The 27,891-nt window shown below is 53.6% G+C and overlaps 1 protein-coding gene across 14 annotated transcripts in view; it reads left to right on the forward strand.

Moving 5' to 3' along the window:
- The window catches only part of LOC105472007 (calcium voltage-gated channel subunit alpha1 B), a 253,579-nt gene that overhangs the window by 221,233 nt on the left and 4,455 nt on the right, over positions 1-27,891 (forward strand). For 12 of the 14 annotated variants that reach the window (XM_071078713.1, XM_071078714.1, XM_071078711.1 and 9 more), the window contains 8 exons: positions 1,442-1,569; positions 7,833-7,929; positions 10,965-11,073; positions 20,302-20,409; positions 22,094-22,206; positions 23,609-23,736; positions 25,900-26,035; positions 26,388-26,504. In XM_071078713.1, the coding sequence (XP_070934814.1) occupies positions 1,442-1,569; positions 7,833-7,929; positions 10,965-11,073; positions 20,302-20,409; positions 22,094-22,206; positions 23,609-23,736; positions 25,900-26,035; positions 26,388-26,504 (936 nt within the window). Of the gene's footprint in view, positions 1-1,441; positions 1,570-6,160; positions 6,258-7,832; positions 7,930-10,964; positions 11,074-20,301; positions 20,410-22,093; positions 22,207-23,608; positions 23,737-25,899; positions 26,036-26,387; positions 26,505-27,891 lie in introns of all 14 variants that reach the window. The other 2 variants (XM_071078724.1, XM_071078723.1) reach the window with 1 other exon arrangement.

The raw sequence follows: 27,891 nt of genomic DNA on the forward strand, positions 1-27,891 counted from the left end.
AAGAATACATAAAGGGTAAATCCTCAAGACTTCAGAATTGGTGATGGATTCTTAGATTTGACACCAAAATCATGAGCAACCAAAGAAAAAATAGATAAATTGGACTACAACAAAATTTAAAAGTTTTGTACATCAAAGGACATTATTAAATATGTGGAAATACATTGTATAGAACAATATGGTAGAAAATATTTGCAAATCACATATTTAATAAGGGGTTAATATTCAGCATATATAAAGAACTCCTACACCTCAACAACAAAAAACCAAACAACCCAATTTTTTAAATGGCAAGGGATAAGAGTAGACATTTCTCTAAAGAAGATACACAAATGGCAGACAATCACATGAAAAGATATTCAACATCTTTGGTCATTAAGGAAATGCAAAACAAAACCATATGAGATGCCTCTTTACATCCACCATGACAGCTATAACAATAATTTTTCTAAAAATTGAAAATAACAAGTGTCGACAAGGATGTGGAGAAGGAGGAACTGTTGTACATTGCCGGTAGGAATGTAAAATGCACCAGCTGCTATGGAAGAAGTTTGGCAGTTCATAAAAAAAAAATGAAGCATGGAATTACCATATGATCCAGTAATTCCACTCCTAGGTATATACCCAAGAGAAATGAAAAGATATATCTGCACAGAAACTTGTACATGAATGTGTATGGCTACATTAATCGTAACAGTCAAAAGGCAGAAACAACCCAAATGCCTGTCTGTGAATGAATGAATGTGGTGTTATCACCACTGGAACATTATTCTGCCATAAAAAGAAGTGAAGTACTAACATATACTACAATATGGACGAGCCTTGAAAACATAAAACTAAGTGAAAGAAGCCAGACATAAAATCATACTGTGTGATTCCTTTATGTGAAATACCCGGAATAGACAAAGCTATAGAAACAGAAAGGAGATTGGTAGTTGCCAGGGGACTGAGGGGCGGGGATTGTGGTGGTGATTACCTCGTGTATGAGGTACTCTTCGGGAATGATGAAAAAAGTTTTGAAAAGAGAGAGGTGGTTGCACAATATTGTGAATACACTAAATGCCCCTGAACTGTACATTTAAAAATGTTATGTGACTTTAAACTTAATTTTAAAATATGAACCCAAACTGTTGGCCTGTAGAGTCCAAACTGTTAACTGCAAGTCACTGATTCCGTGGAAGGCCAGTCTGAGAGGGAAAGAAAATGTGATCAGAGAGGAAGGCGGGTCATGGACAAGAAACCCCGGGGCCTGAAATAGGCAAGACACTAGCGTGTGGATTCCAGAACCCTGGGAATTCCCGTGGGGAGAGCAGGTCGGGCATGCGCTGGTCTAATCAGAGTGACGCCTGCTCTCCCGAGAGCTTCACACACACTGGAGCGTGGTGGGGGGCGGCGGGGAGGGCATCTCTCTATGTTACCTGTTCTCCTTCCTGTCCTGCAGATGTTGAACCTCTTTGTGGCTGTGATCATGGACAATTTTGAGTACCTTACGCGGGACTCTTCCATCCTAGGTCCTCACCACTTGGACGAGTTCATCCGGGTCTGGGCTGAATATGACCCAGCTGCGTGGTAAGTGAGCCCTGGTGCTCTGTGGTCGTTGGGGGTGGTCCATACCCATAGATCTTGGGATGGGCCTGGTGGCTTCGGACATGTTTCAAGTGAGCACCCCCTCAGGTTTTGGTTTGGGGCCCAGGGATCCGTCCTGTTCCGTGTAGAGCAGCAGTGGTGTCTCTGAGCATCGCCTCCCTTTTCCCTCTCGTGTCCTTTGCGCAGTGGCCCGGACTGCATGAAGTGATAAGGCTCTTTGGAGACCTTGAGTTCAGTTCCTTGGGAGGTACCCGGAGTCGTGGAAGGTTTTCATGGGGTTTGTGAGACTCGGGTCTTCTGCTGAAGTTTACTGTCTTCTTCCAAGGCCTGTCATGTGAGGGCCGTGGAGGGCTTGTGGGAGAGTGTGGAGACAGCACAGCCATAGCGTCCTTGTGAAACTCAGTGTGGGGTTTTAGGACATTCTCCCTAAGACGCTTAGGGGTCTCTTTCCCTTGGGGACAGGGGCCAATGTGCACCTCTGTGTCCCCAGCCCAGGCCGCACGTAGTGGGTGCTTGGTGAACTTTTTTGACATCAGATGAGCTACCAGGAAGGCTGCAGTGTGTTTAAGACCCTTGTCTGTCGTCTGTCATGGTGGGAAAGGTTTACTTGTTTCTAAGGCGAGAGGCGGCGCCTTTCCAGAAAGAACAGGAGTCACGTGAAGGGCAGGGTTTGGGTCAGAAGGTGAAGCTGTTTGAGCTCAGGATCCACGGGAGTCCCGAACAGCACGGCATCTCAGCAGGGCTGAGAGCTCATTCGGGAAGGAAGACAGGTCAGGCAGCATGGCTTCTCCATCTTTCCATTTGTCCATTCCTTCCATCTCTCGTTCCTCATTTACTTGCTCGCTCACTCACTCAAGCAGTGTCTACTGTGGGTTGCTCCCTGCAAGGCCACGAGGCCTGCTAGCACCTCACTCACAGTGCGTGCCCAGGAAATGGCCGTGGATGAGCAGCTGTGAGTGAGTGCGTAGATATCCACCACTCTCTGTGCCCCAGGGGGATGAGGGAACCGTGAGTGGCGCCGAGGTCTGCCTTTTCTCTCTGAGCTCCCCAGCCTGCCCAGGCTCCCTCGCGCTCCTCTACCCCCAGCGCCCTTGCTGGGGGAGGGCCGGCAGGATGTGGTCAGACCCCTCATGGTGAGGTCCTACTGTCTGTCCACAGAGCTCCTGGGTTCTGCCCGGTTTTGCTTAAACTGCAGCTCAGCAGAGGGAGCCCTCCACAGACACAAAAAGCCTGGGAGCCTGGCTAGACTTCCCCACCCTCCTATCCACTCAGCCTCCCTGGAGCACCCCCATGCTCCTAGTGAGGGTCCAGAAGGTGCTGCACGGGGCCCTTCCCAGTCTGGACAAGAGCCACTGGCAGCATCGGGGGCCCTGGGACGGGGCCTCTCCTGTCCAGGCTCTTCCAGGCCCACAGCATCTCTGTGGGTGCTTTTCATTTAAGTGGGAAATACACAGTGTTTACACAGTGCAGAACAGACGTAGAGATTGTCTGTGTTTCACGGTGTATGTGACAATTTCCGTGGCTTGCGAGAACCCTGTCATGTCTGATCAGCAACACGTTTGCCCTGTGATACTTAGTTCATGCTGGGAGGGACCGGCCCAGGCACATTCACACAGGACCTGTGGTCAGGTAAGCCCAGTCGACTTGGGGGAGACTGACCACACTGAAGACCTAGACCTTGTTAGGCAAAGGGCAGGAGAGACTCTAGCTGAGGCAGGATTTAGGTGAGTTCTAGGCAGGTCACCCTGACTGTGTGGTCTAGAGAGTCGCCGCTTTTTCTGGGTGTATTTTTTCTAGAGGAGACTGTGTTGCAGAAAACGGAGACACTTCATAGCATGTAGTTAGCACTAAAGAGCAAAGGCAGATCAGCAAAGGCCGGTGAGAGGAAGACAACGTTCCCCAATCTTTGTGAGCTACTCCCGGGCCTTCTGCAGTCAGCCGCCGGCAGGAGCTCAGGCAGGAAGAACGGGAAGTGGACTTGGGCCAGACGGCAGCTTGGTTACTGTGCACAGTGGTACCATACCAAAGCCAGAGTCTCCGACAGGGATCCTTGGAAGACACAGGCAGTCGGGGATATGAGAAGAGCTTATTGAAGAGTAAGCAACAGAATACAGGCCTCACCCCAGAGATAGCACACACAAAATAATATACAAAACCTGCGGGCCTCGAAGCATCACAAATGTGACCTGCCAGCAACACATGATTCTGCCCCCACGAGCAGCCTGGGCTCACCCCACGCAGCCCAAGATGGCCAGGACGAGCTGAGGGGCCAGCAGAGGCAGCTGAGCAGATTGGGTCTGGATCCTGCCTCCTGAGCAGAACACCAGGCACCTAGAGCCTTTTTGGTAGCCTGCATGACAACCGCAGTGATGTAGACAGTTCCCAGGGGACCACTCTATGGCTCCTCGTTCTTTGGGAGAAACTTTGAAAGAACAACAAAATTTATGAAATTTCTTAAGTTGTGTGGGCACGTGTGACTGTGTATGTGCACAAACAGGATGTGTGTGCATATACATGGCTGTGTTGTGTGTTTGCACAATGTGACCACGTGCACTCTGTGCATGTGCATATGTGCATGTGTACACGTGCGTTGTGCATGCATGCACACAGATGTCTACATGTGTGTTTTGTGCACATGTACATGCACATAGGCACGCACATGTGTGTGCATGTTCATGTGTGCACATGTAATTGTATTTATGTGCACATGTGTGTATATGTGTGCAAGTGAACTGCATGTTTGTGTGTGCATGCATGTGTGGTTATATGTGGATGTGTATATGCATGGCATGTGCACCTGTGTGTGCACATGCCCGTGTGTGCGTGTGCAACTGTGGTGTGCACGTGTGTGTGCCTGTGGATGTGCACATGCTTGTGTGTGCCTGTGGTGTGCACGTGTCTGTGGTGCACATGTTCCTGTGTGCATGTGTGTGCCTGTGGTGTGCACGTGTGTGTGCCTGTGGATGTGCACATGCTTGTGTGTGCCTGTGGTGTGCACGTGTCTGTGGTGTACACGTGCCTGTGGGTGTGCATGTGCCTGTGGTGTACACGTGTGTGTGCCTGTGGTATGCACGTGTCTGGTGTACACGTGCCTGTGTGCCTGTGGTGTGCACGTGTCTGTGGTGTACACGTGCCTGTGGTGGGCATGTGCCTGTGTGTGCATGTGTGTGCCTGTGGTATGCACATGCCTGTGGTGCGCATGTGCCTATGTGCGTGTGTGTGCCTGTGGTGTGCATGTGCCTGCTGTGGGTGGATTCTGAAAGCACGGAGCTATTCACCCTGGTGTTGCTTTTCCCAACCTTCCTTTTGTTGTTGCTTCAACCCTGTGGTGTGAAGCCTGGCGACTTGAGAGGAGAATTGCAGTCACACTTCTTGCAGCAATCTGGCTGCTCATTTCTGCGTCCACCCATCTGTCCAATAACATCTCCTGGGCATCTGCCATGTGCTGGGGCAGGGGCCCAAAGGGGAAACAGGCACATGCTGTCAGAACACTCAGGCGGGCTTGGCAGTGAGACCATGTGGTGACTGTAGCTCAAGGCCAGAGCATTTCTGAGGAAGGAGAGGCCACGTCCGGCCTGAAGAATGAGAGAAGGTGGCATTTGAGCTGAACTTAATAGGAAGGGTTGAGCACTAGAGAAATAGGATGGATTGCGCTGGGGGTGGGAGGTGGGGCAGAGCGGAGAGGGAGGCCAGGTGGCTTCTGTCTGGCTGGAGAGGAGAGTGCATTGCAGAGGGGCTGCAGGGAAGGCTGAGACTGGTTGAGAAGGGCATTGAAATTGGTTAAGCAAGTCGCTTTGATTTTGTTTTATAGACAGTACAGTCCTTGAATCGAGAAGTGATGGTGTCAGGCCCACACTTTTCACCTGGGCTTGATGGGCAGGGACAGTTGGGGAGGGTCGGAGGTCTCACATGTGTCCAGCCCCCCGTGGTGGTCCCTTGGCTGCAACAACCTTAGCAAACACCTTTGGTGAGGCCCAGGTGGGGCTTCCTGTTTCTTCCCCCTTCTACAGAAGGAAATTCAACATGATTTGGAGCTGATTGGACTGAGGGGGCTATACTGTAGGAGAGAGGAGCATTGGTGGTGACCCGAGGACGCCAGCCCTACGATGATAGGAGGTCCTTAGCTGGACCGGGGCTTCTAGGGGAGGACGCAGTGTTCAGGGAGACGGGGTCAGTCAGGAGGCAAACGGGTGTGGGCCTCTGAGGTTGCTGTGATAGAGAAGCAGACCCACTGTGTTGTGGTACAGCAGAGGGTTTGGCTGACCTGGGAGGCCCAGGGAGCATCGTCACTCAGGGAGTGACAGGAAGAGTTAACTGAGAGGGAAGGGCAGCGCAGTGTTCTGTGTGGAACGGCTCCTGCACACATCGGGCTCTGGAAATTTCGCTGGGGTGGCCACACCTCCCGGGGAGCTCCAGGCCCCAGTTCCCCGGCGAGGTGCCACCTGTCCAGCGCACCCCTCACCTCCGCCACCACGCCTGCGCGAGGCTGGTCTTCCCATCACAGGCTGGGCGGGCGGGCGGGTCGGGCTCCATCCTGCCTTTGTTGCCATAACCTGTGACATTTCCTTTCCAGTTGCCGGATTCATTATAAGGATATGTACAGTTTGTTGCGTTGTATTGCGCCACCCGTTGGCTTAGGGAAGAACTGCCCTCGTAGGTTGGCCTACAAGGTTTGCAACTTCAGAGCCTCCATCCAACATACTTCCCTGCCCGAAACGCAAACACAGCACACACTCCCTGCCTGGTTTGGGAATGACGACGCCTCACCTTTCTTTCCTCCTGTCCTGCCCCGCACTCCAGCCTCCTGGACGCTTTGGTTCCCTGTCTAATCTCCCCTGACCCTTCTAGCTGGCTGGGGACAGGCAGCCTTTTGAGAGCGCACAGAAAGCTTTCTGGCTGGGCCATGATGGCTGGGACCAGCTCGCTGGGTGGGAGATGGGGGCTAGGTCCCTCCTGCATCAAGGAAGCAGCCGACTTGCCCGGTTTTTCCTCCGAGCTCTCAAGAGTGAGCTGATGGTCAGGCCAAAGGCCGAGGGCCCCAGAGGAAGGGAGCGCGGGCACAGGCCTCCCAGGAGCAGCTGTCCTCTGGGTCGAAAGAGCCCAGTAACCCAGTGGCTCTCCAGTCCCTGGGGGAGGAAAGGGCAGAGGCAGAGTGGGGGCCAAAGACCAGCCGTCCTGCTTTGCCTCTGGAGTGGTGCGCTCAGCTCAGCCAAGGAGTCCCTGGTCTGGAACCGTGGGCGGAGGGCAAGGCCCCAGGGCAGATCCATCTGCCAGGAAGAGGCTGTCCCCTTTCTCTCCCGGGCCACCTGAATCTGGCTGTGTCTCTAGGACCCCAAGCCCACAGGCAGGTGTCCCAGGGCTGGAGGTAGGCCCCAGGCCTAGTGGCCTCTCTACTTGGGAAGACTCTGTCGTCGGAGCCTTTAGGTTCCCAGATCCTACAGCCTGCCCCTTTGCTGTCAGAGCCGGTGCAAGGTGGCCCCAGGCCATGTCCCGCCAGCTCCTCCCCCCTCCTGCAGTCTCCCATTTCCCACCCAGCCCTGACCCCCAGCAGCAGCCCTGCCCTGGGCTGGCCTCGGGCGTCTCTGGGCTTGAAGCAGGACTTGCCCCAAGGTCAAGTTTTGGCTCTACAGCTTCAGGGCTCCCTCTGTAGTGTTCCGGTTTGTTTCAGATATTCTCCACCTTTGTAGCCTCTAGCCTCACTCGGAAGCAAATCTGACCGTAAGGAAAGCTCATGTGTCTGCTGTGGTTCTCCACCACTGCCTCATCTGCCGCCTGACCCTGCCTGCCAGCTCTTCCTGGCAGGGTGAACCAGCTCTTTTCTGATTGGCATTCACTGTGATTTTTAAAAGAGTAAAATCAGAAATTATCAACCCAAAGCCGCCCCGATGCAGCCCTTCCTCACCCCTCCATGTTCATTAGCTCAGACGCCACCCCCGCCCATTGCCCCTCGTGGGGCTGGAGTGAGGAGGTGAGGCTCGGGGGTGGGGGGCCAGGAGGGGGTCAAGCCAAGCAAAGAAATCCCTCATTTTACTTATTTTGATTTTGGGCTTTGAATCCGACACTTTGATTAACTGGCTCTGTTTTCTTGTCTGCTTCCTCCCCGCCCCCTTCCCTCCACACCCTCCTCCCCCGCTCCCCCTGCTCCCCTCCCCGCCCCTCCCACTCCCCTCCCCGCTCCCCTCCTGCTGCCGCTCCTCCTGTGGACCACCCCACTGTGCCCTGGCCTCGCTGGGACGGGTTTCCAGTGGGCGCATCAGTTACAATGACATGTTTGAGATGCTGAAACACATGTCCCCGCCTCTGGGGCTGGGGAAGAAATGCCCTGCTCGAGTTGCCTACAAGGTAGACCCTGACCCTGCACCGCCCCCGCCCGGAGGCTGTGTGTGCTCGCCGGGGGGTGCTCGCTGGCTCTCCCAGCTCCTCTCCCTTTCAGGGTGCCCGGCTGTCTGTCTGCCGCTCTGCTGTGCACCCGTGGCCGCCTCATTGTGTCTTTCTCTTCAGCCCCATTCCAGCTTCTCTCCCAGACAGAGGGACGTGGCCCCCATGATGTCTTACTGGCCTCTTGTCCCCACAACCTGAGCTGCCCCCTCTGAGAGCCCCCTGGAGGCTCAGGAAGACAGAACTAGACCCTCCTCCCTGCCTTTTCTCCCTCTCTTCCTTTCCTAGGAATGAGGGGACAGACCGTTTGTTTGACAGAGATTGTTTTTGTTCTGGGCTCAGAACAAAGCCCTAAGCCCCTGGTATGGATGGACCTGTCCAGCCCTCTGGGTCTGGCCCTGGGGGCAGGTGGGTCTGCAGGGCCTCTGGTGCTTCCCTCACCAGCTCAGCAAGTGCAGAGGCTCCCTGGGCCCAGGCTGCAGTCTCCAGGGACTTTCTAGGCTCCATGGTGGGGAGGAGGCACCGTGGCATTGAGAAGGAAAGGGGTGTCGGGGAGAGGCTTCTCGCCATTATTCCTGGGACCTCAGAGGGCCGCTGGAGGATGGGGATGGCCTCAGGGCCCAGGAGGCATGGGAAGGGGGTAAATCGAGGGATGCCTCCAGGCCTCCCTCCTGGGTGGGCAAGCAGGTCACACGGCCCAGCCCTAAACCTGTTCCATCTGCCCAGCTGTCCCCAGTCCCACCCCATACCCCCTGTGTGTAAGCACCTTCGTTCCCCCAGCACCCACCCACCCACCCAATAGCCCTCCTGAGGCCCCCACTGCTCTCCCGCAAGCAGCCTGTGGTTCAGCCAGCACGTGCCTAGAGCTTTCCTGAGTCTCCCTGAGGGAGACTTTCCTGAGTCTGTCTGAGGAAGCTTCCCACCAGAGCTTCCATGTCTCTGGTGCTGTGGACAGCTCTTGTCCACACTGTCTGTCTCTGTGCCCTGACTCTAGGTCTTTGTCACCCGACTCAGTGCAGCCTGTGGGAGCCGAGTGGCTCCTCTAAGCCATCCTGAGCCCCTGCCCTGTCCCTGCATTGTGCCTGCCTGGGTGTCCTGCATGCAAGGCTGTAGCTTTGTCCCCAAGAAGGAGAGCTCTGTCCACACTTGGTGCTGGGGCGAGCAGGCAGGGCCGTGACGGAGCAGCCGTTGGAGCCGCATCCAGCTGTGCCGGCTGACTCCAAGGTTCTGGGCATGGAGAGACCAAGGGAGGTCTCAGGGTGGGAGCAGAAGGGCCAGATGAGCTGAGGAGGGTCCAGGAGATGCCCAGAGTGCCGCACCTCGGAGGGCCCCGGGCAGAGACACCTGTCTGTTTGCCCTGGCCTTGCCTCTTGGCTTCTTCCTGAGATTCTTGGCCCTTTGGGGCCTGGAGTGGGCTGATGGCACCCTGGGGAGGGTAGCCCTCCAGTGCCCTGGGCGGAGCTCTTCCTTCTTGGAAATCACCTGCCTGTTCTGCCTTCACTGCTATTCCCAACGTCCCCCAGTGCCTGCCCTCTGGGAGAGGAATTCCTTGGCCTCTCACACCGCCATCCATGCTGGTCTGCAGGGATGCCGTTCTCTGGGAAGCCGTTTACTCCTGTTGTGCTGCACACACATGCTGTGCAAAGCCCTGGGACTGGACGTGGCAAGTGGGGCTTTGCCAGCATTCGGGGCCAGAGTCAGGCTCATGTCTCCAGCCTGGCTTGCATCCACACCCCACCAGCTGTTAGGCTGAGGACTCTGGGTTTGGGGCCAGGATGCTAGGGGCAGGGCTGTGTGGCCCTCCCTAGAGAAGGGGCTGCGCTGCCACAGGTTGCAGGCTTGGTCAAGGACAGGCAGACCCTGGGGAGGGGCTCCTGTCTCTAGCTGGACAGTGCTCCTGGGGCTCCACTTGGCCAGCTCCTTGCTCCTCACACTCAAAATATTCCAGGCACACTTGAGACACATTTCTTCCTTGAGGCCTCTTAAGATCTTAGAGCCTGGGTCTCTGGGCAGCACTGGCTGTGGCCAGAGGACTGTGGTGCAGACATGAGCTCGTCTCCGGCTGTTCTGTCCCTGAAAACAGGCAACGGGCTATCTGCCTGAGAGGGAGATGGAGCAGCGCCGCAGGACACTGCCCCAGCCCGTTCTGAAGTGCAGCAGCCTCGGCCTGCGGCCCTGGGTAGTCCCATCTGTTCCTGTCCTTCCAGCAGCAGGAGCTGCCTTGCGCGGAGATGGGCTCTGCCTTTTAGTGGCATCGAGCATCTCTCCCAGGCCTCATGCTGGGTGGTGAGAGGCAGAAGCCTCACCGGACCTGAGCTAAAACCAGGGTGTCACCTCTAGGGGTCCCCACCGGGAGCTGGGCCCCAGAGAGGCACCCTGGACCACCTACCCCTTGTCCAGATGATCCAAGTGGTGGGAGGAGAAGACGAGGGTGGACAGAGCCATGAGCACAGGAACCCCTTCTGTCTGTGGCTGCCACTGCTCCTCCCCAGCCAAGGCTGCACTCCTACATTCAGTCACAGGCAGGGGTCCCTCGGGGTGAGGAAGTGGCTGTGCTTTCAGAGGGATCAAGGCTCCAGTCTTTACCTGGAGTTCTACTTTTCTGCAGCCAGAAGGGTCCTCAGCTAGATCTGCGGGTCGGGGAGTCCATGGGAGAGTGTGAATGCTGGCAAAACTCTCACCCGCCCCACCTCACTCAGGCCCAGGCACCTGCAGGGACCACCACTGGGATGCCCAGCCCGGCCTCCAGGGACCCCATCGTTGCGTAGTCTTGGGGTGGGGGGGTGACCGCAGCAGGCCTGGCCCTGACCGCCCTGCTTGTCCCCAGCCCAGCCTCCAGGGACCCCGTCCTGGCGTAGTCTGGGGTGGGGTGGCCTCAGCAGGCCTGGCCCTGACTGCCCTGCTTGTCCCCAGCCCGGCCTCCAGGGACCCTGTCATTGTGTAGTCTGGGGTGGGGTGGCCGCAGCAGGCCTGGCCCTGACCGCCCTGCTTGTCCCTAGCGTCTGGTTCGCATGAACATGCCCATCTCCAGCGAGGACATGACTGTCCACTTCACGTCCACACTCATGGCCCTCATCCGGACGGCACTGGAGATCAAGCTGGCCCCAGGTGAGCAAGGCAGCCTCGGAAGGAGGGCCCCGGACCCAGGGATGTACACCCCCGCCCTGAGTGCCAGCCCCAGGAGGACACGCAGGGAGGAGGGTGACGGGCCAGCTGTGTCTGGAGGGGTCTGAGGACAGCTGCACAGGATGCCCGCCCTGTGGGGCACTGGCATTTTCGCCTGGTAGCCATCTGCACATTAGCACTGCAATGATCCCATTTTCAGGTAAGGAAACTGAGGCATGGTGAGATTTCAGAGCCAGCTGGTGGTGGAACCAGGACACAGCGTGGCCAGGCCTCACCACAGCTAGCGCCCTCCCTGGGGACGAGCTGGCATGCCCTTGGCCCCTTCCCATAGTGAGCCCATTCCCTATCTGGTCTTTCCCTGAACTGATGGACAGAACCACAGAGTGATGCCAAAGCAAGAAGAGAAGGAGCCTCTAGTGTGTTCTTCCCCACCACAGAGGCGATTACAGCCCCAGAGAGCCCACCCCCGCCCCCCGTGCGTCTGCCCCATCCCCTGCTTTGTACACTAAGCCCCACTCACGTCTCCCCAAGGATGCCATACTGGCAATGCCATACTGTTTCTTGCCCTGCCAGTTTTTCTCTCTACTGGATTATTTGTGTCAACATATAAACACCCGATTATTTCCTCCATCTTTAAAAAGTTCTCCACCGGGCGCGGTGGCTCACGCCTGGAATCCCAGCACTTTGGGAGGCCAAAGTGGGCAGATCGCGAGGTCAGGAGATCAAGACCATCCTGGCCAACATGGCAAAACCTTGTCTCTACAAAAACTGCAAAAATTAGCTGGGTGTGGTGGTGGCAAGCACCCGTAGCCCCAACTATTCGGGAGGCTGAAGCAGGCTTGAACCTGGGAGGTGGAGGTTGCAGTGAGCTGAGATTGCACCGCCACACTCCATCCTGGAAACAGAGTGAGACTCCATCTTGAAAAAAAAAAGTTATCTTCTTCTCTGTTGACTTCCCTATTCTCTCCTTTCTAATGCCCCGCTCTTAAGAGGTTGTCTCTGAATTCCCTTTCCCACATGCTGGAGGTTCTTCCCAGCTTCATCAGAGCTGCCCTTGGGGTCTCCAGGCCTCCATGTTGCTCGACTCGAAGGCTGAGGCACATCCCCAGCTCATGGGCTGTCCATGGCCGTTTCTCCGTTTGCGCTCTCTTCTTTTTGAACCTTTTTTTATCTGTTCCTCTGGTCCCACGAACTCTGGGTGTGCCTTTGTGCCATGGAATGTTCTCTACTCTCATTCCTTTATCATCTCACCTATTCCCATGGCTTTAAATAGCATTAATCCAATTTTGTATTTTTAGTCCTGACTTCTCCCCTGAACTTCAAATTTTCCCCCACAGCCTTCCCCATCTCAGTCAATGCTCAAGCCGAAACCTTAGAAGTCATCTTAATTTATTCATGTATTTATTATTTATGAATGATAGGGTCTCACTGTGTAACCCAGGCTGGAGTGCAGTGGTGCAGTCACGGCTCACTGCAGCCTCCACCTCCCAGGCTCAAGTGATCCTCCTGCCTCGGCCTCCCAAAGTGCTGGGATTGCAGGCACCACCCCTCCCTACTAGTTTTTGTATATTTTTTAGAGATGGGGGTTCGCTGTGTTGCACAGGCTGAGGATCATCCTTTTCTCCTCCTCCTTTCTTATCCCATTTCTGATTCATGCCTTCTCTCTCATATTTTCTTGACTCTTATCTTTAAAATATATCCAAAATGTGGCCATTCCTCTCCCGTCCCCCACTGCTGCGTCCCCTGGCTCTTGGCTGTTGCTGCAGCAGCTTCTAATTCATCCACTTCTGCCCTTGGCCCCTTCTGTCTGCCTTCAACACAACAGCCAGAGTGATCAGGTTTAAAAAAAGACTAATAGCCGGGCGCAGTGGCTCACACCTGTAGTGCTAGCACTTTGGAAGGCCGAGGCTTGCAGATTGAGCTCAGAAGTTCAAGACCAGCCTGGACAACATGGCAAAACCTTGTCTCTACAAAAACTGCAAAAATTAGCTGGGTGTGGTGGTGGCAAGCACCCGTAGCCCCAACTATTCGGGAGGCTGAAGCAGGCTTGAACCTGGGAGGTGGAGGTTGCAGTGAGCTGAGATTGCACCGCCACACTCCATCCTGGAAACAGAGTGAGACTCCATCTTGAAAAAAAAAAGTTATCTTCTTCTCTGTTGACTTCCCTATTCTCTCCTTTCTAATGCCCCGCTCTTAAGAGGTTGTCTCTGAATTCCCTTTCCCACATGCTGGAGGTTCTTCCCAGCTTCATCAGAGCTGCCCTTGGGGTCTCCAGGCCTCCATGTTGCTCGACTCGAAGGCTGAGGCACATCCCCAGCTCATGGGCTGTCCATGGCCGTTTCTCCGTTTGCGCTCTCTTCTTTTTGAACCTTTTTTTATCTGTTCCTCTGGTCCCACGAACTCTGGGTGTGCCTTTGTGCCATGGAATGTTCTCTACTCTCATTCCTTTATCATCTCACCTATTCCCATGGCTTTAAATAGCATTAATCCAATTTTGTATTTTTAGTCCTGACTTCTCCCCTGAACTTCAAATTTTCCCCCACAGCCTTCCCCATCTCAGTCAATGCTCAAGCCGAAACCTTAGAAGTCATCTTAATTTATTCATGTATTTATTATTTATGAATGATAGGGTCTCACTGTGTCACCCAGGCTGGAGTGCAGTGGTGCAGTCATGGCTCACTGCAGCCTCCACCTCCCAGGCTCAAGTGATCCTCCTGCCTCGGCCTCCCAAAGTGCTGGGATTGCAGGCACCACCCCTCCCTACTAGTTTTTGTATATTTTTTAGAGATGGGGGTTCGCTGTGTTGCACAGGCTGAGGATCATCCTTTTCTCCTCCTCCTTTCTTATCCCATTTCTGATTCATGCCTTCTCTCTCATATTTTCTTGACTCTTATCTTTAAAATATATCCAAAATGTGGCCACTCCTCTCCCGTCCCCCACTGCTGCGTCCCCTGGCTCTTGGCTGTTGCTGCAGCAGCTTCTAATTCATCCACTTCTGCCCTTGGCCCCTTCTGTCTGCCTTCAACACAACAGCCAGAGTGATCAGGTTTAAAAAAAGACTAATAGCCGGGCGCAGTGGCTCACACCTGTAGTGCTAGCACTTTGGAAGGCCGAGGCTTGCAGATTGAGCTCAGAAGTTCAAGACCAGCCTGGACAACACGGTGAAACCCCATCTCTACTAAAATAGAAAAAATTAGCCGGGTATGGCGATGTGTGCCTGTAGTCTCAGCTACATGGGAGGCTGAGGCAAAGAATCACTTGAACCTGGGAGACGGAAGTTGCAGTGAGCCAAGATCGTGCCACTGCACTCCAGCCTGGGTGACAGAGCGAGACCTCATCTCTTAAAAAAAAAAAAAAAAGATCAGGCGCGGTGGCTCCTGCCTGTAATCCCAGCACTTTGGGAGGCTGATGCAGGCAGATCACAAGGTCAGGAGATCGAGACCATCCTGGCTAACAGGGTGAAACCATGTCTCTACTAAAAAATACAAAAAAAATTAGCCAGGTGTGGTGGCAGGCGCCTGTAGTCCTAGTTACTCCAGATGCTGAGGCAAGAGAATGGCGTGAACCCAGGAGGTGGAGCTTGCAGTGAGCCGAGATAGCACCCCTGCACTCCAGCCTGGTAGACAGAGCAAGACTCCGTCTAAAAAAAAAAAAAAAATCAGACTAACAAAATTGATAAAGCCCTACCTGGACTGATCAAGAAGATAGAGAAGATACACATAACCAATATAAGCAACAAAAGAGGGAACACCACTGCAAGTCCTGTTAAAGTTAAAAAGATAATAAGAGGCCAGGCGCAGTGACTCACACCCATAATCCCAACACTTTGGGAGGTCGAGGCAGGAGGATCGCTTGAGGCCAGGAGTTGATGACCAGCCTGGGTAACATAGCAAGAATCTGTCTCTACAAAAAATTGTTTAAAATAATTAGCTGGGCGTAGTGGACACACTTGTATTCCCAGCTACTCAGGAGGCTGAGGCAGGATGGATCACTTGAGCCCAGGAGTTTGAGGCTACAGTGAGCTATGATTGTGCCACTGCACTCCAGCCTGAGTGACAGTGTGAGACCCTATCTCTTAAAAATAATAATAAATTTTAAATAAAGGAATTTAATAAACAACTTTGTGTCCATTTTAACAAATGAAATGGAAAAATTCCTTGAAAAACACAAACTATCAAGCTCACTCAAGAATAGATAACCTCTGCAGTGGCTCATGCCTGTAATCCCAGCACTTTGGGACGCCGAGGTGGACTGATCACGAGGTCAGGAGATCAAGACCATCCTGGCTAACACAGTGAAACCCTGTCTCTACTAAAAATATAAAAAATCAGCTGGGTGTGATGGTGGGCGCCTGTAGTCCCAGCTACTTGGGAGGTTGAGACAGGAGAATGGTGTGAACCCAGGAGGCGGAGTTTGCAGTGAGCCAAGATTGCACCACTGCACTCCAGCCTGGGTGACAGAGCAAGACTCTCAAAAAGAAAAAAGAATAACCAGGTCAGGTGCCCTGGCTTATGCCTGTAATCCCAGCAGTTTTTGTGGTGGAAGGAGGAGGATCACTTGAGCTCAGGAGTTTGAGACCACTCTGGGCAACACAGGGAGCCCCTGGCTCTACAAAAAAATTTAAAAATTAGCTGAATGTGGTGGTGAACGCCTGTGCTCCCAGCTGCTTGGGGAGGCTGAGGTAGGAGGAATCAGCTGTGATGGTACCACTGCACTACAGCCTGGGCAATAGAGTGAAACCCCATCCCCAAAAAAAAAAAAAAAAAAAAAAAAGCTTCAGTAATACCATATATATTAAATTAAGTTTAGAGTGGAAAAACCTTCCAAGAAAGACAATTCCAGGTCCAAATGGCTTCATTATTGAAGTCTACCAACTGTTTAAGGAAGAAATAATGCCAATTCTATATAGACTCTTCCAGAAAGTGGAAAAAGGGAATATTTTCCAACTTATTTTATTTTCAGAGGCCAGCTTTGCTCTGATACCAAAACTAGACAAAGACATGACAAGAAAAGAAAACTACAGACCAATATCCCTTATGAACATAGATTTTTAAAAATCTTCAACATAATCTTTCAGCAAACTGAATTTTTTTTTTTTTTTTTTTTGATACCGAGTCTTGCTCTGTCGCCCAGGCTGGAGTGCAGTGGCGCAATCTCGGCTCACTACAAGCTCCGCCTCCTGGGTTCAGGCCATTCTCCTGCCTCGGCCTCCCGAATAGCTGGGACTACAGGTGCGTGCTACCACGCCTGGCTAACTTTTTTGTATTTTTAGCAGAGACGGGGTTTCACCGTGTTAGCCAGGATGGTCTCGATCTCCTGACCGCGTGATCCACCCGCCTCGGCCTCCCAAAGTGCTGGGATTACAGGCGTGAGCCACCGTGCCCGGCCAAGCTGAATATATTTTAAAAGATAATACCTGATGACACAAGTGGGGTTTATGCCAGGATAAGTTGGGTTCAGTGTTGAAAATCAATTAATATAGTTTACTGTATCAAAGAAGGAAAAGCATATGATTATCTCAATAGATATAGAAAAAGCATTTGACAAAATTCAGTATCCATTCATGTTTTTAAATTTCTCCATGAACTGGGAATTAAGGAAAGCTTCATCCATCATGTATCAGAGACTCACTTATACAGTCAATTGATTTTTAACAAACTTGGAAAGGCAATTAATGGAGAACAGATCATCTTTTCTACAAACAATGCTGGAGAAATTTAGACAATCCTATGCAAAAAGAGAAGCTTTCTTGACATGCCATTTTAGTTGCTCGGGCTGCCACAACAAAATGCCGCAGCTTAGACAAAAGAAATGTATTTCTGACAGTTTTGGAAGCCAGAAGTCCAAGAGCTTGTGCTTGGGAGGTGGGTGTCACTCTTAGGCCTCTCCTCTTAGCTAGTAAACAGCCATCGTCCTGCTGTGTCCTCACACAGACTTTCCTGTGTGTGTGCATGGAGAGCAAAAGAGCAAGTGGATTTTTCAGGTATCTCCTATGAGACCACTGATTCTGTGGATCAGGGCCCCACACTTAGGATCTCCTAGAACTGATCACCTCCTTACAGGCCCTGTCACCAAATACAGTCGCATCTGGGGGTTAGGGCTTCTACATGTGGACTGGAGTCAGGGACAGTTTAATCCATAGCACATACCTTTTACCCCATACAAAAAAATAACTTGAAATGGATTGTAAACAGAAATGTAAAATCTAAAATTATGAAACCTGTATAGAAAACACAAGGCCAGGTGTTGGCTCACGCCCATAATCCCAGCACTTTGGGAAGCCAAAGCAGGTGGATCAACTGAGGTCATAAGTTCGAGACCAGCCTGGCTAATATGGTGAAACCTGTCTGTACTAAAAATACAAAAAAAAAAAAAAAAAAAAAAAAAAAAGGCTGGGCCTGGTGCTGTGCTGTAGTCCCTGGGTGGCTGAGGCAGGAGAATTGCTTGAACCTGGCAGTCGGAGGTTGCAATGAGCTGAGATTGTGCCACTGCACTCCAGCCTTGGTGACAGACCAAGACTCTGTCTCGAATGGAAAAAATCGATAAACTGAACTACAGCAAAACTTTCGCTATATGAAATATATATTTATATTTCAGACAGAGTCTTGCTCTGTTGCCCAGGCTGCAGTGCAGTAGCACAATCTCAGCTCACTGCAGCCTCTGCGTCCCGGGTTCAAACGATTCCCCTGCCTCAGCATCCCAAGTAGCTGGGATTACAGGCACACACCAACACACCCAGCTAATTTTTGTATTTTTAGTAGAGATGGGGTTTTACCATGTTGGCCAGGCTGATCTCGAACTCCTGACCTCAAGTGATCCACTCGCCTCGACCTCCCATAGTGCTGGAATTATAGGCATGAGCCACTGCGCCCCGCCACGAAAGATATTTTTTAAAATGAGGCCAAGTGCAGTGGCTTGTACCTGTAATCCCAGCTTTGATTAACTTTGAGAGAAAAGGTGGGAAGATTGCTGGAATTCGGGAGTTTAAGACCAGATTGGACAACAAAGTCTCTGTCTCTACAAAAAATAATTTTTTTTTTTTTTTTTTTTTTTTTTTTTTTTTTTTTTTTTTGAGACGGAGTCTCGCTCTGTCGCCCAGGCTAGAGTGCAGTGGCCGGATCTCAGCTCACTGCAAGCTCCGCCTCCCGGGTTTACGCCATTCTCCTGCCTCAGCCTTGTGAGTAGCTGGGACTACAGGCACCTGCCACCGCGCCCAGCTAGTTTTTTGTATTTTTTTAGTAGAGACGGGGTTTCACCGGGTTAGCCAGGATGGTCTCGATCTCCTGACCTCATGATCCGCCCATCTCCGCCTCCCAAAGTGCTGGGATTACAGGCTTGAGCCACCGCGCCCGGCCTACAAAAAATAATTTTAAAAAATTAGCTGGACATGGTGGCGCATGCCTGTGGTCCCAGCTACTCAGAGGCTGCGGCAGAAGGATTGCCTGAGCCCAGGTGTTCAAGGTTCCAGTGAGCTGTGATCATACTACTACACTCCAGCCTGGGCAACAGATTGAGACCCTGTCTCAAAACAAAACGAAAAACCAGAATGAAAAGCCTAAAACTTAGAGAACATATTTATTAAACACATATCTGCTATAGGATTACTATTCGTAATATATGAAGAACTGTCACAACTCCCTAAGAAAATAAGCCAACCAAAACAGACAAAAGATTTGAATAGAAATGTCATCAAAGAAGATATATGGAAGGCAGGCAAACACATGCAAAAATGCCTGATATCATTAATCATTAGAGAAATAAAAAAAAAAAACAACACACGAGATTACACTCCACGCCACTATAGTTGCCAAAATACTTTTCAGAATGACAGTGCTTAGTGCTGAGAGGGCAGAGCAACTGGAATTCTACGTGTTCCCGGTGGGAAAAGAAAATGGTGCAGGCCCTTAGTTTGCAGTTGCTTCTATGGTCCAGCCGTTCCATGTGAGAAATGAAAACATACATCCACACAGAATCTACATGCAAAAGTTTACAGCTTGATTCACAATTGCCCAAAACTGTAAACAACTTATATGTCCATCAGTTGGCAATGGATAAACAAATGGTACATTCGTACAATTAATACTAAGGAGTAAAAGGAAACATGCTACCGTTGTGTGCGGAAACTTGTATGACTCTCACATGCACCACACTGGGTGAAAGAAGCCAGATTCAAAGGCCAGCGTGCTGTATGATGCCATTGGTGTGACATTCTGGAGTAAAACTATAGGGACCCAAAACACATCAGTGGTGGCAGGGGCTGCCAGTAGGACTAGGGGTTGACTCAAGGGGTCACAGAGGAATTTGGGAGTGATGCAGCTGTTGCATACCTTGATGGTGGTACTAGGTGCATGGGTGTATGAATTCACCAAAGTTCATAGAAAATGAAAAAGGGTGACTCTCACTGCATGTGAATTGTACCTTAATAAACCTGATGTTTAAGAAAGGTGAATCCAATTATTTTATTCCTCTGCTCAAACCCCTCCACTGCCTTCCCTAACCCTCCTGCCCACCCCCTCCATCCACCCTGCCCCGAGGCCTCCCTGGCCCTTTGGGTGACACAGCAGGGCCAGTGTACTCGGGGGCTCCTTTTACCTTCAGGGCACACAGGCTTCCTCTTCGGGAGACTTTGATGGCTGTCCTGTCCATAGCTGAAGCCCTGCTGATATTTCCTGTCCCCTTCCCTACTCTGCTCTTCTTGCCTTGGCACTTTTCACTCTCCGGTACACTTTATCTTTTTTAATTGCTGCTTTATTGGTAGACTAAAGCGGTGTCAACTCCAGAAGGGAAGTTTTTTGGCCCCATCACTTGGAACAGTACCTGACATTTAGTAGGTGTTCAGTAAATATTGTTGAATGAATAGATGAATGGCTGGAGTGCTGCCATCTTCTTCCTAAATCCCCATTGCCTGTCCCATGCACACACATGCACATGCGCACAGCGCGCGCACACAGGTCAGACACACCTGTGCACATGAGGTGGATGCCCTGCTCACCTGCCTCCTCCTCTGGGCACACTCGCGGCAGGGAGAGCTGCGAGCAGCTTCTGCATCAGCGTTTGTTCCCACTGCACCCTCCTTCCAGCACCATCTGTACCCCATCTCCGCCTACACCATTCATCTCCCCACCTGCACCAGCTCTGTCCCATTGGCGGCTGCAGGGCTGCTCCTAACGTCTCTGTCTTTCCCCCTTCCCCACCATCATCCTGGTCTAGCTGGGACAAAGCAGCATCAGTGTGACGCGGAGTTGAGGAAGGAGATTTCCGTTGTGTGGGCCAATCTGCCCCAGAAGACTCTGGACTTGCTGGTACCGCCCCATAAGCGTAAGTGTGAGGGTGGGAAATGCCCCCAGCCCGCACCTTTCCTGTCCCACCCAGAGTGGCTGGAGGGCTGTGGAGGTGAGGGTGAGGGACGAAGGGCAGGCCTTGGAGAGGCCTTGGAGGGCGGGCTCACCTCCTCGTGCGTCTGCGCTCAGCTCCAACCAAGGGAGCCCTGGGTGGCAGAGGAGCCGCGGAGATGAGCGTGGGTTTGTTGTGTTGAGCTCCCGGTGTGTGGAATGTATTTTTTAAAATCCAGAGGAGAGGCAGGAGGGGATCCCACAGAGATGTGAGGGAGCGCGGTGAGATGCCCACCTCCATCTTGGAGACGTGAGGGAGCGCGGGGAGGCGCCCAACTCCATCTTGTGGGAGACGTGAGGGAGCGCGGGGAGGTGCCCAACTCCATCTTGAAGACGTGAGGGAGCGCGGGGAGGTGCCCACCTCCATCTTGAAGACGTGAGGGAGGGCAGGGAGGTGCCCAACTCCATCTTGTGGGAGACGTGAGGGAGGGCAGGGAGGTGCCCAACTCCATCTTGTGGGAGATGTCAGGGAGCGCGGGGAGGTTCCCAACTCCATCTTGTGGGAGACGTTGGGGAGCAAGGTGAGGTGCTCAACTCCATCTTGTGAAAGACGTGAGGGAGCGCAGGGAGGTGCCCAACTCCATCTTGAAGACGTGAGGGAGGGCAGGGAGGTGCCCAACTCCATCTTGTGGGAGACGTGAGGGAGCGCGGGGAGGTGCCCAACTCCATCTTGAAGACGTGAGGGAGCGCGGGGAGGTGCCCACCTCCATCTTGAAGACGTGAGGGAGGGCAGGGAGGTGCCCAACTCCATCTTGTGGGAGACGTGAGGGAGCGCGGGGAGGTGCCCAACTCCATCTTGAAGACGTGAGGGAGCGCGGGGAGGTGCCCACCTCCATCTTGAAGACGTGAGGGAGGGCAGGGAGGTGCCCAACTCCATCTTGTGGGAGACGTGAGGGAGCGCGGGGAGGTGCCCAACTCCATCTTGAAGACCTGAGGGAGTGCGGGGAGGCGCCCAACTCCATCTTGTGGGAGACGTTGGGGAGCAAGGTGAGGTGCTCAACTCCATCTTGTGAAAGACGTGAGGGAGCGCAGGGAGGTGCCCAACTCCATCTTATGGGAGACTTGAGGGAGCGCGGGGAGGTGCCCAACTCCATCTTGTGGGATACGTGAGGGAGCACAGGGAGATGCCCAACTCCATCTTGTGAGAGACGTGAGGGAGTGCGTGGAGGTGTCCAACTCCATCTTGTGAGAGACGTGAGGGAGTGCGTGGAGGTGTCCAACTCCGTCTTGTTGGAGGTGTGAGGGAGCCCCGGGAGGTGTCCAACTCCATCGTGTGGGAGATGTGAGGGAGCGCGGGGAGGTGTCCAACTCCATCTTGCTTTCTGGGGAGGAGACACAGGAAGGGCCCCGCATTAAGCAGGTGGGGATGGCCTCAGCCCGGCTATGAGAGGCCTCAGGAGCAGTCAGGGTAGCGGAGCGCCAGGTCAGCATCTGGAGGAGCCCCAGGTAGGCCAAGTCCCGTGTTCTGCCTGAGAGTCCTCTGTCCCAGTGCATTTCCAGGAGTCCTTGTGGGGGACGAGGGAAGGGAGGCCGTTTCTTCACCTTACTTGCGCCCCGTTTCCATGGGTCCTCTGCCCCATTCTCTGAATCTCAACTGTCTTCTCTTCCAGCGGATGAGATGACAGTGGGGAAGGTTTACGCAGCTCTGATGATATTCGACTTCTACAAGCAGAACAAAACCACCAGAGACCAGATGCACCAGGCTCCCGGAGGCCTCTCCCAGGTACCTGGCAGCCCTCAGTTTTCCAGGAAGTAACTGTGATGCCTCCGAGGTTCTGGCGTCCTTCGGGGGTTTGACAACCTGGGAGACGCACACCATTCTTGGGAAAAGTGCCTCAGGAGAAGGAAGATGAGATTCTTTTTTTTTTTTTTTTTTTTTTTTTTTGAGACAGAGTCTCGCTTAGTCGCCCAGGCTGGAGTGTAGTGGTCGGATCTCAGCTCACTGCAAGCTCCGCCTCCCGGGTTCCCGCCATTCTCCTGCCTCAGCCTCCCGAGTAGCTGGGACTACAGGCGCCCGCCGCCACGCCCGGCTAATTTTTTGCATTTTTAGTAGAGACGGGGTTTCACAGTGTTAGCCAGGATGGTCTCGATCTCCTGACCTTGTGATCCGCCCGCTTCGGCCTCCCAAAGTGCTGGGATTACAGGCGTGAGCCACCGCGCCCGGCCGGAAGATGAGATTCTTGAAGCTACCTCTCTAGCCCCCAAAGTCAGAAACTACACAGAGCCTTTAAGCTTTCCATGAGCTGGCAGTACTGGGCAGCTCCTGACGTAGAAAGCCAGCGCTCAGGGCCAGAAGATGAGGGCTGGGCTGGGTAGTGTTACCGTTGTTACAGGGTGGAAGAGAAGAAGGTGTGAAGACCATTTGAGGAGGATTGTTTAGAGAGTTGGAAGGAGAACTGTTTTCCCTTCACACAGAGAGCAAAGAAATTCAGATAGATAGGTTCAGGATCACTGTCTGTTCTGCTCTTGCCTTTGACTGAGATGGTTTGGGATCCCATCTTCCCGATGTCATTCTTCCCACACAGCCGTGTCTTCGGTGACCATATGTAGTCTGTCTGCTGGAAAATTGTCTAGGTGTCCAGGGCTTCTGGGCACATTGACCCAACCCTCGGATGGAGAATATGTGGTGCTCAGGCCACACCTTCTATTCTGGTACCTGGGGCAGACATCACTAATCCATCCAGCAGTCTTCCCAAGCCCTGAAATCTCAGAATTCTGCTCAGCCCTACCCTGACCCTAACCCTAACCCTCACACCCACCCAGCCAATTCAAGGTGATGATTAGATGGAATATTGTTGCCACCTGTAATCTGGTCTAATCTCCTAGTTGTGTAGACAGGGAAACTGAGGTTTTGAGAGGTGACATGGCTTTCTTGAAGTCACTGACAGGTGAGGTTTTGAGGAGATGATGTAAGGGTCCCTTGGCTTGCTTCACTGTTTTGGTCACATGCTCATATTTAGGGACATATTAGGGAAAGCAAGCGGCCCCTTGCTAAGGGGAAAGAGCCTTAGGCTGGGCTTGAACATGACCTGGCTTTTTCCCTGTGCCATGTGGTTGGAGCAGGTCGCAGAGGCCACATTGCAGGCCTATTGGAGCTCTTTCCCTTCCCTTTGCCTCCTTTTCAGATGGGTCCTGTGTCCCTGTTCCACCCCCTGAAGGCCACCCTGGAGCAGACGCAGCCAGCTGTGCTCCGAGGAGCCCGGGTTTTCCTTCGACAGAAGAGTTCCACCTCCCTCAGCAATGGCGGGGCCATGTGAGTATCCAGATGCAGGACATAGCTGAACAGGAGGAGGCCCAAATCCAGTAAAGGGGGAAGCAGACGTCCCATTTCCTCGATCTCCCTGGCCCTCATGTCCACTGGCCTCTGGGTTAACCAGCTTAGAGGCATCCGAGGGACATGTCTGCCACCCGACCCTGCACTTGGGCCCTTAGCAACCCTCCAAGGACAGAGATCCCCCAGGTCACATCTCAGTTCTCAGGGGCTGGCTCTGCTACAGGTGCTCGTTGTACTTGCTGCCTGAGAGCAGTCAAGGGCTCTTCCTTTGCTGGGTTCTGTGGCAGACTTTAAAATTGTTTCCTGTGACATTAGGTGCCTCGTCGAACCCACCTTCCTAACAGCACTTAGACCACCACGTCCCATTCCCAACACACGTACCTGCTTCCCTTTCAGAGAAGAGGCCCCCTGCCCCTGCTCCTCGTCGGCCCTCTGTGCCAGCAGATGCTGAGATTCCACCTCCATCTCCTACCCCTTTCTGTCAGTGGCCTCCTACTGCTCTGATCTTTCTAACCCCGAAAGGCACTTTTCATCTTAGATCTCCACTTTGGTACTGATTTCTGAAGCTGTTATATTTTGTAAACAAATTGGTAAGGTTGTTTTGTATTACTTAACTCTTGCCACAATGTTTCTTGGTGACAAATCACTCAGAAGCAGGTGACTTAAAAGAACCATCACTTTTTCCCACTGTGGCCCAGAAAAGTGTGCTCCCAAATCTCAGGACCCAGATCCTGGGGGCTGACTCCCGAGCCCCTGGCAGTCCCCCGTTCCCACACTCTGCTTTCGGCATGCTGGTGGAAACCTTCCTTGCATTTAAAGTCCTGATTCTGACTGTATGTATAGGTGGGAGGAGATAGTGAGGTGTCTGGGGTTTATCTAAGCCAGGCTTTCAGCAGGAAATTTGAGCTTCTGTTATTTCTGTGATGATAGTTTCTACCTAAATCAATTACAACTCCAAGTTAGAGAACACCCACTCAGACTGGATCTGGCGAGGGTATTTATTGAGCTATTTAGTGAGCGGGTTGAGCACACCCCTGGCCTTGGACTTGGTGTTTTTTCAGGACTAGCAGTGCATTAGGAGCCAGCTCCGGTTCTCCTGACCACCCCTCCTCTCAGCACCAGCCTGCCACTGCGGCTGCTCTGTGCCCAGTGCCAGCAGGGGCTGCAGTGCCTGGTCCGTGGTGCAGCAGTGTGTGTGGTCCATTTAGAACATCAGGCTCCAGTCTGAGTTCAGAGTTATCAGTGCCACTCAACCTGCATGACTAAGAATGTAGTCAGTGCTTCACTGAACGTGAGAATGAGCACTCACCCAAACACATTCCATGCCAGTTGGGAGACACGTGATGAGAAATACCAGTGCGGGAGCATCTCCGGGTGGGGCTATTGGGGCAGGTGTATGGACAGCATGTGTGGGGTGGCCTCTGCAAGAAGGCTGCACCCCAGCAGAGAGCCGAGGGATGGAAAGGCTCGTTGTGGCTTTTGGTGGGGGGTCAGAGAAGTAAGGAGGAGCCACCAGCAAGGGACTCCTGAGGGAGGAAGCCCCTGGAGGACGAAGCCCAAAGAGTCCTGGGCGAGGCCCCCTACCCCCATCCCAGCCCGTCCCCTCCATGACAGCTTTGCCCTCACCTGTCCCAGCCTGTCCTCTCCATGACAGTTTCTCTCGCTGTCTGCTGGCATAGGCAGGACTTCTTCAGCTACTGTCCTAATGCAGGCTGTACACATGTGGCCCCACTCCTTCCCAGGTTAGTCCTGTGCGGCAAGGACAACCCCTGCTCACACTTCACAGATCAGCTCCTTGTCCAGAGGAGGGGGTGACGGGCCCAGGCCCCCCCTCAGATTTGAGCACTGTGGGGCTGTAAGCTGGTGCTCTGCATCCTCTCTGCCACTCTGAATTCCTTCCTGCTCTGACTTTGTTTTAGATCCATGTCCTTTGATGAGGCTTTGCTTGGGTCCAGCGTGCACAGGCCATGTTGGTAGTCTTGTGTTCAAGGGAGGGCTCAGTTCAGCCCAGAACAGGGTGGCCAAGCCCCCTGACCTCTGCTGCGTGTGGTGGAGACATCTGGCAGGTTGAAGCACCAGGCTATTGGTGAGGCATCTGCAGCCTCTGACCCTACAGGAATCTCTTTGTCTTCTCTGCCATAGACAAAACCAAGAGAGTGGTATCAAGGAGTCTGTCTCCTGGGGCACTCAAAGGACCCAGGATGGGCCCCACGAGGCCAGGCCGCCCCTGGAGCGTGGCCACTCCACAGAGATCCCTGTGGGGCAGTCAGGAGCACTGGTGAGCACTCCGGGGGGCTAGTGAGACTGGGTTGGGGGATGTGTGGACAGGGATGGGGGATGTTTGAGACTGGGATGGGGGACGTGTAAAAATGGATGGGGGATTTTGAGACTGGGGTGGGGGACGTGTGAGACCAGGGTGGAGGATGTGTGAGGCTGGGGTGGGGGATATATGAACAGGGAATGGGGGGTGTGTGAGACTAGGATGGGGGACGTTTGAACAGCAGTGGGGGTTAGGTGAGACTGAGATGGATTTGGGTGAGACAGCAGTGCCTCATGGGGTGAGTCTGGATGGGGTCAGATGAGTCTGTGGTGCCTTGTGTGGTGGGACTAGGCGAGTGCTATATCTACAGGCTGTGGACGTTCAGATGCAGAGCATGACCCGGAGGGGCCCTGATGGGGAGCCCCAGCCTGGGCTGGAGAGCCAGGGTCGAGCAGCCTCCATGCCCCGCCTTGCGGCTGAGACTCAGGTAGGTGGTCTGGGAGGGTCCAGGCCCTGGGCCAGGCAAATGAGGGATGGGGAAGTGGGAGTGTGGCTCTGGGCTTCCTGCAGGTGAGGAGACCTGGGGTGGAAAGGGCTGGGGTCCATGTGTGGAGCTCTTTGCTGAGGCGGGAGCAGGGACCTCGGGCAACCCTGACTGGGCGCCAACAGAGGTGCAGCCTGGACGCCTTCAGCACCCGAGGCTTCTCAAGAGGGTGGGTCAGGTCCATTAGATGCTGCTGGGGCAGCTGTGCCTATTCTCAGCCTCCCATCAGGGGCCATGGGGCGTAGGGGCCCCCACTCTGGCCCTGCTATGTTCTGCTCCTCCTCTCCGGGTTTCTATTCCCCAGACAACCCCCACACTCATCTGGAAAATCTCACCAACACCTCAGTCCCCTTTCCCACATGTGGCTCTGCGGACGACCCTCCCTGCTCATGGGCAGGCAGTCCCTGGACCACTTCCACTACCCAGGTCCTTGCTGGGCTCGCCTCTTTCTGGGACATGCACGTTGGATTAAGGAAGAGGAAGCTCTGGCGGGGGGGTGGCTGCAGCCCCATGTGTTTCCTGGCGGAGGCTCCTTCCATGAGGACACTGGGAGGGTCGCCCCTCCGAGGCCAGTCTGGGAACACTGTGCCCAGACCTCCGAGGCCTCGGAGTTGCTGCAGGACTTCACCTGCAACCTGAGCCTGCTTCAGTTGGCCCAAAGTGACCAGAGCCCCGTGCCACCCCTGTCCCTCGGCCTACTTGGGCTGTGGAGTTGTGGATCTGAACCTTGTCTGTGGCTCCTTTCCCATCCCACTGCTGTGGCCAGCAAACCCTTTTCCTCTCCTCACTGCCTCTCCTCCCTCTTGCGGTTTTCTCCTCTTCCCACCTGTCCTTCCTCTCTTGTCTCTTTTCCCATCCGACGGTGCCCTCCTGGGTGCTACCTGGTGGGTGGGTGCAGGCTGAGCCTCCCTGCAGCCTACGCTGGGGCCGCCTCCTTCACACATGGGATGCATTGGCGGCTGTGGGTGAGTTTACCTGGGAGGGGTGGGCCCTCCCCTCCCAGGTCTCTTCCACAGGTACTGATTCCAGCCGTGGAAGCAGCTTGGGGGCCAGTCCACCCCAGATACACCAGGCAGAGTGATCCCACTGCAGCCAGCTGAGGTGTCTCTGGGCCCCACTCAGGGTTCTTCCAACCAAGCCAGCCGCCTTTCTTTTCCTGGCAGGGCACACGGGATGGGGTGGGGACTCAGGCACTGTCTGCCCCCAGCGTACCCACCGGAGTTCCTATCTCAGGCCTGGGTGCCTCTGACTGTGAGACCAAGATGGGGGACGTGTGGGCCTGCTCCACGACCCCCTCCCATGCCTGCATCCCCGCTGACCCTGGTGCCTC

This window comes from Macaca nemestrina, chromosome 14, assembly GCF_043159975.1.
Source record: "Macaca nemestrina isolate mMacNem1 chromosome 14, mMacNem.hap1, whole genome shotgun sequence".
Lineage (NCBI taxonomy): Eukaryota > Metazoa > Chordata > Mammalia > Primates > Cercopithecidae > Macaca > Macaca nemestrina.